Below are 12,438 nucleotides of genomic sequence, written 5' to 3' on the forward strand. Positions count from 1 at the left end.
TATAAAGGAGTCTAACGCAAGTACAAATCAAATACTTCTACTTTCAACACATGTTTCGAAGATTTCAATGATATTATTCAACAGAATATATGGTACAAAACAATGCAATCTTCTCTTCAGGGAAGTGAAAAAAATAAACTCGTCAATCAGACATTTTAGCAAAATAATATCAGTGAAATCTTTGAAACACATGTTGAAATAAAAAGTATTTGATTTATACCTGCGTTAAACTCCATTTATTTATTTATACATATATACATACATATATATACATATATACATACATACATACATACATATATATACATATATACATACATACATATATATACATATACTTTGATAGGTTTCGGCCATTATTGGCCCAGGCCATGTCTAACTTAATAGCACCACCTGGTGAAGTCTTTCAAGTCAGAATTTGGGCACTATGGCCCACTACATACATACATATATATACATATATACATACATACATATATATACATATATACATACATACATATACATACATATATACATACATATACATATATACATACATACATATATATACATACATATACATATATACATACATACATATATATATACATACATACATATACACATACATACATATATATACATACATACATATACACATACATACATATATATATATACATACATATATATACATATATACATACACATACATACATACATACATACATACATATACATACATACATACATATACATACATACATACATACATACATATACATACATACATACATACATACATATACATACATACATAATACATACATACATATACATACATATATATGACCATCCGGTCAGCCGCCTATATTTCATTGACAATTTAGCAACTTGCACATGAAAGGTTGCATCATTACTTATGTAAATGCCCAGCTCTCAACTGACTGTGCCTCTGGGATTGCAATCCCTCCAGGTCCAGTGTATTTATTGGGTATTGCATTTAGTTTTGCATGCTGATAACACAAAGCTTGAAACTTTTCAGCATTGAACTGCATGCTATTCTTTTCAGCCCACTTGTATATTTCATCCAGTTCACATTGCAGGTGCATAGTGTCTTCAGGGTTCTGTATTACCTGTGAGACTTTTGTATCATCTGCATAACTTGTGATTGTGGCTCTCTGCGTGACTGAGAGCATGTCCGAGAGGGCCATTATGAACAGTAGTGGTCCCAAAACAGTGCCTTGCGGAACACCGCTCACTATTTGCAGGTCATTGGAGGTGGCCCCATTGGCTACTACTACCTGACTTCTATCCTTCAGAAAGTCATGAAGCCATTCACCCAATTTTCCAACTATGCCAAGATCACGCAGTTTGTGACATATCATTCCATGATCGACTTTATCGAAGGCCTTTGCAAAGTCGAGATATATCACTTCCACATTTGAGTGGTTGAGCAGCTGTTTCATCACCCAGTCATAGTGTTGTAAGAGCTGAGTTAGGCAGCTTCTTCCTAATCGGAAACCATATTGGGTGTCAGGCAGCAAGTCATTTTCTTCAAGGAAGGTGATTAGTTTTCTTCTGACTATTCGTTCCATGACCTTGCTGATGTGTGAGGTCAGAGAGATAGGTCTGTAGTTCTTGGCCTCCACTCTGCTACCTCCTTTATGAATAGGGCATATTTTACCTTCCTTCAGTTTTCTTGGAAGTTTGCCAGTTGCAAGGAAGCTCTGAAAGAGGAACTGCAGTGGTCTTGCTAGGACTCACATACTTTTAGTAGGATTACGGGGAATCCATCAGAGCCAGTAGCTGAGTTTGGGTTCATTTCATTTATAGCCCTTATTACATCGTCTTCCTTTATATTGATGTAATCAATCATCATTGCCTCTGCTTTTATATCTGCAGTGGTAAAGAAGTCAGTTGGATTGCTGATTTGAAAGTGCCCTAGGGGTGGAGCGAAAATACTTTTGAATTGCTTATTTAGTATTTCACTTTATCCTCACTGGATTTCCTGTGAGTGTACCATCTTTTTCGAGGGGTGGCCCTATCCTGCAGTGCACCAAAGCTGTTTCTTTGGCAAACTTGTAGAAAGCTCTGAGGTTAGATTTTATATTGTCTATAGCCCAGGCTTCTTTGTCTGCTCTTTCTTTATCATGGGAGATTTGCAGACTTTTTTCAATTTCCAGCAGTTGTATTTTCAGGCGGGACTTTTCAATGCTTTCAATTTGTTTGTTTAGGCGATTTGAAACTTTTGTACGCCATCTCATAAGAATTTTCCTCTCCCTGGGGATTTTGTTCTTGTGTACAGTGGCCTTTCTCTCTGGGACACATTTGTAGCATATGGCTTGCATTACAGACATGAACTGTTGAAGTTTCAAAAGAGAAACATTTAGGCCAGTTTTGTTTGAGGATCTCTTTCTCAATGTTTCCAGTTTGCCTTATGGAAGTTCAAGCTGGAAAGATTCTGAGAGTTTCTTGTAGGCTGCATGTCCATGCTTTCCTTTGGCCCGTACATAGTCAGCTCTACCATGTTGTGATCCGAGAGTAGCGTCGGTGTCACTTTCACATTATGGATGAGATCCATATTATTTGTGAAGCAGAGATCCAGTATGTTACCTGCCCTGGTTGGTTGGAGTACTATGTGCTCCATGTACAAAGCGTTGATGAAGTTCAGAAGGGACTTCACCTGTCCTTGTTCACATCATGTCATTCCCAGGAATATATAAGGTTGTCCCAAAAGTTCGTAGAAAGTCTTAGAAAATAATGGTCTTTATTTTGAGGAATAATTTTTGTTGTTTTTGTTAGTACTTGGCGAGTAAAAATTCAATTTTCACAAGTGTTTATGAACTTTTGGGACAACCTAATATATATATGTGTGTGTGTGTATCGAGTTTAGTTTTAAAGAAACCCACATCCACACCATGCAGGTCTCTCAGGTATTTAAGAAGAATATTGAAGAGCTGTGGTCCCCTGAAACCTAAGCTGTTGCAGTATCTGGTCCTGTATTTTGATGGTGATATTAGGATATTTGGCACCATGCAGTGGCGTCCCGTTCTGCTGTTGCGGTAACTTTCAATGCCAAAATTTGGTCATGGTCCTCCAGGATTTTCCAGATGTATATCACTGCATATCTCTCCCGGCTTCGCTCCAGGGAGAAGAGTTTTAAAACTTTCAGTCTTTCCCAGGAGCTGATATGTAGCATTGAGATGATCTTCATAGAGTTGCTTCTTAGAATTACAGATCATCATCATCATTTAACATCCGCTTTCCATGCTAGCATGGGTTGGACGATTTGACTGAAGACTGGCGAACCAGATGGTTGCACAAAGCGCCAACCATGATCTGGCAGTTTCTACAGCTGGATGCCATTCCTAACGCCAACCACTCCAAGAGTGTGGTGGGTGCTTTTACGTGCCACCGGCACAAGGGCCAACCAGGTGGTACTGGCAACGGTCACAGTCAAATGGTGTTTTTTACATGCCACCTGCACAGGAGCAAGTCCAGCGGCACTGGCAACAACTTCGCTCAAATGCTTTCACGTGTCACCGGCACAAGTGCCAGTAGGATGTATATATAGATATATATATACACACATATATATACACATATGTATAGACATATATATATATATATATACACACATGTATATACATATATATACACATATGTATATACATATATATACACATATGTATATACATCATCATCATCATTTAACGTCCGCTTTCCATGCTAGCATGGGTTGGACAAATATATATATATATATAAATATATATATACACACACATGTATATACATATGTATATACACATGTATATACACATGTATATACACATGTATATACACATGTATATACACATATATATATATATACACACATGTATATATATATACACACATGTATATATATATACACATGTATATATATATATATATACACATGTATATATATATATATACACACATGTATATACATATATATGCACATATATATTTACACATGTATATACATATATATATACACATATGTATATACATATATATATGCACATATATATTTACACATATGTATATACATATATATATACACATATGTATATACATATATATACACACATATGTATATACATATATATACACACATATGTATATACATATATATACACACATATGTATATACATATATATACACACATATGTATATACATATATATACACATGTATATACATATATATACACACATATATATATACATACACATATGTATATACATATATAAACATATGTATATACATATATACACACACATATGTATATACATATATACACACACATATGTATATACATATATATATATATATATATACACATATGTATATACATATATACACATGTATATGCGTACCTTTATATGCATATATACATATATATATACACATGTATATACATATATGCATATACAGGTGGCAAGTAAAAAGCACCCACTACACTCACGGAGTGGTTGGCGTTAGGAAGGGCATCCAGCTGTAGAAACATTGCCAGATAAGACTGGAGCCTGGTGCAGCCTTCTGGCTTCCCAGATCCCCGGTCGAACCGTCCAACCCATGTTAGCATGGAGAACAGACGTTAAACGATGTTGATGATGATATATGCATATACACATATATGTATACACACATATGTATACACATATGTACACACACACACACACATATATATATATATATATACATATGTATATACATATATACACATGTATATGCGTACCTTTATATGCACATATATATATATACATATATATATACACATGTATATACATATATGCATATACATATATGCATATACACATATATATATATACAGATGCATATATCTATTTATGTATGTATAATCATAATAAGCATCTGGATATCAAGTAGCGATGCAGTACAACCGTTTCAATCAGCTCCATTTAATTGAACAATATTATGACCCCAATAGGGTTAATGCAATTCTTGGAAGTGTAGTTTATTCTTAGCTACAATAGCGAGGTCAATTTCCTCCATCTTCTTGTTCTGTTAAAACATTTGAGAAAATTATATTAGTGTCTCCTACTGGTTAAAATTCTATCTATTTGTTTGTGCAGCTGAAGATGGCACTGCACTTAAATTGATGTAATGATTGCATTGTTCAATTAAATGAAACTGCTTGAAATGTTCACTTTACTTTGAGCTGTTTGGATATGACCAGAGTGAGTTGATGCTTCAACTTAAGTACCTAATTCAACTGAATCTCAACTATATATATATCTATGTGTGTGTGTGTTTGCTTTTAGCCAAACAAATTGACCCCAGAACTTATTGGGGGGACAGACACACACAAATATATACCTATATATATATATATATATATATATGACAGGCTTCTTTCAGTTTCCATCTACCAAATTCACTTGTAAGGCTTTGGTTGGCCTAAGGCTACAGCAGAAGACATTTCCCCAAGGGGCCACGCAGTGGAACTGAACCTGGCACCATTTGGTTGGGAAGCAAGCTTCTTACCACATAACCACTCCTACATCTATATGTTGCTGCATTGTTCAGTATATAAACAGTTTGGTCGCTTGTTTCTCTGGAGATTGTCAAAATGATGTGGACACCTTGGATGAAAACCCAATAAAGTCCAAAACTCAATTACGGTTGTGCAGCATTTTTCAGTCTGCAGAGAAATGACTAAAATTTGCCCTGTTAATAATTGTACCATATGTTATATATATATATATATATATATATAATATATATATATATACATACATATATATATATACATACATATATATATACATACATATATATATATATACATATATATATACATACATATATAGGTATATATTTATGTGTGTCTGTCCCCCCAATAAGTTCTGGGGTCGATTTGTTTGGCTAAAGGCAATGTCCCAGTATGGCCACAGTCAAATGACTGAAACAAGTAAAAGAATGTAAGCATAGGTCATCCCATAAGTTCTGTCCGAATTTTGAATAAAGAAAACAACTGATCAGATGTTATATTTAATTGAAATTTAATCATCAATGTACTTTCCCTAATTATCTATGGCTTCCTTCCATCTATTTACAAGCTTTTTACTCCCATCAATGTGAAACTCTTTTGATTTCAAAGCGAAGAACTCTGAAATGTCAGTTTCAAACTCCTCCTGGCTTGCAAATTTATGTCCCCCAAATGATTCTATAAACTACGAAACAAATGGTAGTCTGAAGGAGCAAGGTCAGGAGAATAAGGTGGATGAGGAATTTTTTCCCAACCAAGCTCTTCGATCTTCTGTGATGTGATCTTTGTCCTGATGAAACATCACTCCTTTTCGATTCACCAAAGCGGGTCTTTTTTTGCTTCAAAGCTTGGTTCAAACGCTCTAATTGCTGACAGTAGACTTGAGCATTGATTGTTGCATTGGTAACAATTCAAAGTGAATTACTCCTTTGCAATCCCACCAGATAGAGAGAAGAACCTTTTCCCCATGAAGTCCCCTTCTCGGTCATGGTTGAGTTTTTTTTTCCCTATTACCAAGCCACTGTTTACAGCGTTTAACATTTCGATAGAAGATCCATTTTTCGTCACAAGTCTATCCAAAAAGGGCAAAATGAGTTCACAAGAATGGAGAGAAGAGCAGATGCGATTGCTTTCGGACAATTCCTGAGGCACCCATTTTCCAAGTTCAGGAACCTTTCCAAGTTGAAGATGACAATGAACAGTTGTATGGTTTGAACTAAGCTTTATTGCCAATTCATCAACTGATAATGCAGGATTTTCTTCAAGTAATGCCTCAAGAAGCTTATCATCAAACTCAACTGGACATCCTGTTCGATCTTCATCTTCAAGGCTGAAATCTCCACTTCTGAATTTTGCAAACCATCTTCTGCAAGTTCTTTCATTCAAGCATTCTTTCCCATAAACTGAGTGTATATCTCAAGTCGCTTCGACTGTAGAGTTTCCTTTTTTGTACTCATAAAGCATTCTGTGCCTCAAATGCTCTTTGGATACTTCTATGTTAGAAAGGGTTTTAATCAAAGAAATTTTAATTCTATTATTCTGTAAAATAATATCTAATTAGTTTAAATGTACACAAATGCATAAAAATAATTTTTAATTCCATTAGACATTCTAAAATGCTATTAAATTTCATTCAATTTTAAAAAAGGTAAAATCGGACAGAACTTATGGGATGACCTGATATATATATATCGTCATCATCATCGTTTAGCGTCCGCTTTCCATGCTAGCATGGGTTGGACGGTTCAACTGGGGTCTGGGAAGCCAGAAGGCTGCACCAGGCCCAGTCTGATCTGACAATGTTTCTACGGCTGGATGCCCTTCCTAACGCCAACCACTCCATGAGTGTAATATATATATTACAGGTTTCATTTAGTTTCCATCCAGCAAATCCAGTCACAAGGTTTGGGACCATAGCAGAAGACTCTTGCCGAAGATGACAAGCAGTAGGATTGAACTGAAATCACGATGTTGGAGAGCAAAGATAACCTCACAGCCACGTTTATATAAAGCTAATTGGCAGAATCGTCTCTGAATCGGATAAATTTAATAGCCTTGCAGTAGTCATTCCAGTTTTCAGCACTCTGAGTTCAAATACCTTCGAGGTCAACTGTGCCTTCCATCCTCCCAAAAGAGTGGAGGCGGGGCATAAGGTATCAGTTTTCTACTGAAAATGATCCTTCTCTCCTTAGCTATCTGGTAAAAAAAACAGATCGTAAGGGGGGTACAGGCTCTGCCAGATATAAAAATGATACGCCGCATGTTATGAAGGTTCCTCTAACAACTCCATCAGGAGTTAGGGGCTCAAGACAGGCTTCTTCCAGTTTTCATCTACCAATTCCATTCAAACGGCTTTAACTCTGGCCCAAATGATGCACAATAAGGCAGAACCTGAAATCACCCGAAATACATATATACACAAAAACATGCATTCATATATATTATATATATATATATATATATATATATGCGCGCGCCTATGTATGTGTGTGTATATATATATATATATATATAGGCCTGCTCGCTTAACCAGCGGGGTGGCGTCATTTGAAGGCTAAAACAATACGAAGCGCATTGTGACCAGCGATGTGTAACAACATCTGATAGCCTGGTCGGTCACGGTGATATATATATATATACACACACACACACACGTATTTGCATTATGGCATATATGTAAATTTTTCTTCCATTTTTTTTTTCTTTTGGTTAATATACCAGTTACACATATTTACGAATAAATAACGAAAATTAAAATAGTTTATACATACATGTCTACATACCTACAAGCGTACGTGCGAAGGAGACAGAAAGAAACAAGAGAGAGATCAAGATGGTTTAAATAACCATTTGCTAACATTAGAACAATGATACTAAAATAAATGTAGGTGGGTAACAACTATGCGAAAATAGTCCCTGGCCATGCTGGCAACAGAGAGCAGATTGCCATTGCAGGTGGGGAAAAACCTACCTTAAAAAAATAAAAGGATTATATACACACACGTGTGTGTATACATGTGTATAAATAATACACATAATTTATGATTTATACATACGTACAGAGACGTGCAAACTAAAGGCTAATTGTTGTAGGTTGTTACAATTGAGTATAATTTAAAGATGTTAAGATGGCCCAGTAGCAGACTTTGATGTATGTACGTCTTCTGATTGATACTAAATATGCAACTGCTCTAATGTATTTAGTATTTTTTAGCTGAACTAATAAGCTATAAGTCTATTGGTGTGAGAAGTAGTTTCTTTTTGTGCCTAAAGCCATCAGCTGAATGGGAAGGATTGAGGGAGGAGAGAGGAAAATTTCGAAAAAAACCTGGGCAGTTCCTTATATATATGCCTTTAGATGTATACAATGGTTTTCCCTGACTAAACTGCTATCTTGTTTAGATAGGGAAGAAATAAATAAGACTTGGTGGGGGTCAGCCTTTGACAACAATTAAAAATGGCTCGTTCACCTTATTACAAAAAGTGAAGACCAAACAATAACTGTGTGTGGAGATAAAGCAGAAAAAAAGAGATTTACAGCAAAGAGGTTTTAATAAAATTCCAACAAAAAAATGTAGTACGTTGAAGTATTCTGAAGAAACATTGAAGAAATAGCAAATCTTCTAATGGAAAGATGTACATATTTATGTGGACAAATGGAACGGTGACGAGTGGGCACAAACTAAGGGTTCAGTCTGAATAGTCTTTTGTATTGCGAATCGATCCCTCATTTCTGAAATCAATCTAAATACATTTCATCCAGGTTGTCGGCTTCCGGGCGAGAGAGCAACAAAAAAAAACATATCATCACAAAGTACTGCAAGAAAATCTAGCAAAGGAAAAGGAGAGAGAATTTGAAATATAAATACCTTGTATAAGAGACATGGCTGTAAGCCAGCGGCTTATTTATGTATTGAATAACATCTGCCTAGCATGACATATTACCATTGCAATGTAAGCAACTGATAACATTAAGATGGAAAAAAATGGCGTAGCGACCGATTATGAAATTTCATGAATTACACCTTTATGGTAGATCGTAAGAGGAATAATCGAATCGCAGAAGAAATACTAAAGGGCAGCTAAATAATTATTACAAAGCTACATCTTGAATTGATGCCGTCACGTGAAATTTCGAAGGCTGACTTTCATTACGTCATTGCTGTTTGTTACGAAAATTTCGAATTTTTCACTTCATTGATCCGTCCCCAACAAAAACTTTTATGTCGGTTATGGGATTCCGTAAAAATATGGCCATTATTTTATTCTTCCAAGTCAGATTTATCAACTTCCGGTCAAAGCTTTACTGAATTGGAGTCCAACATTTATGTTGTGTCTGCTATTTTATTATTGATTTACCGGTCTAATATGTCGGTAGTTATTTCGGGAGTTTACCAAACTATTTACTTTGCATTTTTATGCAATTTTATTTCTCATAAATAAACATTTAATAAATTAATAACATTTTCGAATATGTAATGGCGTTCCCGCTTCAAGGGACGTTACCCTTAAATACACACACACATACATATATACATATATATATATATATATATATACATACGTATATATATTTATGTTCATATATGTGTGTGTGTGTAATATACATGTATGGCAGTGTGTTCAAGAGAATGGTTCAATTATGTGGTTCTAGGTTCCATCCTGCTGCCGTATAACTTGACCACTGCTTTGTGGGCGACAGAAACTTATATACGTATGTGTGTGTGTGTATCGCTGTAAAATTGGTGCGTCAAACAAATGTTTCGTCGAATAGATAAGGAATTACGTCCCTTAACGTCAAGCGGTCATCTGGACGTTCGATTAAAAGTAATCGATTAGTAATACCAGACGTAGACTGGAAATCGATATGATCAAAAACATAAAGATGTTGCCCCCCAACATGTCCACAATCCAACAAATAGAGCTACGCGAAGAATAGATCAATACTTATCCCTTAATAAAGGTTTAAAATACAACTAGCGCATTCAGCACAACACGCTATATAAAAATAGGAAATTTCTCTTGCCCATTATTGAATGTGTGTTTTCCTCCAATCAGTTTAGTTCGAACAATACACATTTTTCAGATGTAAACACTTGTTACTAAGAGAAACAGCAAATACAAGAGATTTTCTACGTAGTCATTCGATCTACAAGAAATAGCAATCAAAATACCCTCGTATCACGCCGTATCGTCCTTAAAAAAGGAACTACACTAAATAATGTAATCGAAGGCACGCTGTCTCGAAGGCACGCTGTCTCGAGATTTTCGTAATTGAGATATCTTTCTCATAGGCCTCTTGTTCGATCATGGCTGACCTAAGGCTAACAACAAACAATGCACTTTATGTGACGTGTTAAAATATTCTCCTTACATTGACAACTCGGTGTCTGGTTTTTGTGCTTCATCGTTCCTCTAGCTGAGAGCAAAACATATAAGTATTTTTCACAGCTTGCGCCTATACTTCGTTACCGATTCAATTGATGGTGGATAAAAAAGTCTTCCCGTCATCCATTTCACACTCAACCTTACGAAATTATCTGATTGTGTTAGTGTGACGTCCACACAATTCAACACCACGTATGAAAGCGGCCAAAGTACCGAATGAAAGTAGTAACGCAGAGTGATTTGTTGTTACAAAATCCATTTTCTCTAATACGCGATACTTATTATGTTGTGTTAACTGTTCCAAATATATATAAAAAAAAAAAATTCATCTTTAGACGAGAAGTCACTCTCGAAACGTCAATTTCCTATTGTTTTATTTTTTCCACGAATTTCCAATAGTTCCGTGAGTTTACTCAGGTATTTTTGTGGAATGGTATATAATAAATAATAATGATGATGATGATGATGATAATAATAATAATAATAATAATAATAATAATAATAATAATAATAATAACAATGAAATTATTGTATACAGTGCTCAGGTGCACCACAACTTGTCAAAAGTGTGTATAAAGTATATGCAGTAATGTACAAATGTCTGGAAAGCAAACAGTGTATGAGTCAGATACATGCTTGCGTGTGTATGGTGGGGAGAAAATCTCCCATTTCTGTGGCTTGAAGGACAGCCACTTTCTCTTCACTTCCAGCAAGGACAGCTGCCGCCACCCAAGCCAGTTCTGTATCAGGTGGGATTGCTTCTACCTTTATCTTGGAAGTCTTTCTTCCAAGGTATACTCTCTTTTACTCTTTTACTTGTTTCAGTCATTTGACTGCGGCTATGCTGGAGCACTGCCTTTAATCGAGCAACTCGACCCCGGGACTTATTCTTTTGTAAGCCCAGTACTTATTCTATCGGTCTCTTTTGCCGAACCGCTAAGTGACGGGGACATAAACACACCAGCATCGGCTGTCAAGCAATGCTAGGGGGACAAACACAGACACACAAACATAGACACGCATACATATATATACATATATATGACGGGCTTCTTTCAGTTTCCGTCTACCAAATCCACTCACAAGGCATTGGTCGGCCTGAGGCTATAGTAGAAGACACTTGCCCAAGGTGCCACGCAGTGGGACTGAACCTGGAACCATGTGGTTGGTAAACAAGCTACTTACCACACAGCCGAGCGATTTCACGAACAAGTCTCTGGAAAGGAAGCTTCCTGATGAGAAGTTCAGTGGATTTTTGGTAACGTCTGATTTCACAAAGAGCAACGGTACCGGGTCTAATGATGAGGTTTTTTCACACCGCCAGTAGCTGGGGCACTTTTCCTGGCTGCCTTGGTAGCCAGTTGCTTACGTGGAGCCTTTCCACCGGTGGATTTACGAGCAGTATGTGGGCAGAAGCACTACTTCTGTTTTCACTGCCATACTTGCCTCCTCTACTCTCTTAAATTGGATGACCATTGTCCCATATCTCCTTCTTTTGATTATGTATATTATTTCCTTTGACCGCT

General features: G+C 36.1%; 1 protein-coding gene across 4 annotated transcripts in view; it reads right to left on the reverse strand.

Annotated features, from left to right (window-relative positions):
- Positions 1-10,570, reverse strand: part of LOC115230986 (sentrin-specific protease 6) — a 78,934-nt gene extending 68,364 nt beyond the window's left edge. Inside the window, exon 1 of one of the 4 annotated variants that reach the window (XM_036500615.1) lies at positions 10,551-10,570. In XM_036500615.1, the coding sequence (XP_036356508.1) occupies positions 10,551-10,554 (4 nt within the window). In that variant the 5' untranslated portion in view covers positions 10,555-10,570. Of the gene's footprint in view, positions 1-9,393; positions 9,547-10,550 lie in introns of those variants that run through there. The other 3 variants (XM_029801086.2, XM_029801096.2, XM_036500616.1) reach the window with 3 other exon arrangements.
- Positions 10,571-12,438: the final 1,868 nt, after the last annotated feature.

Source organism: Octopus sinensis, linkage group LG2 (assembly GCF_006345805.1).
Source record: "Octopus sinensis linkage group LG2, ASM634580v1, whole genome shotgun sequence".
NCBI lineage: Eukaryota > Metazoa > Mollusca > Cephalopoda > Octopoda > Octopodidae > Octopus > Octopus sinensis.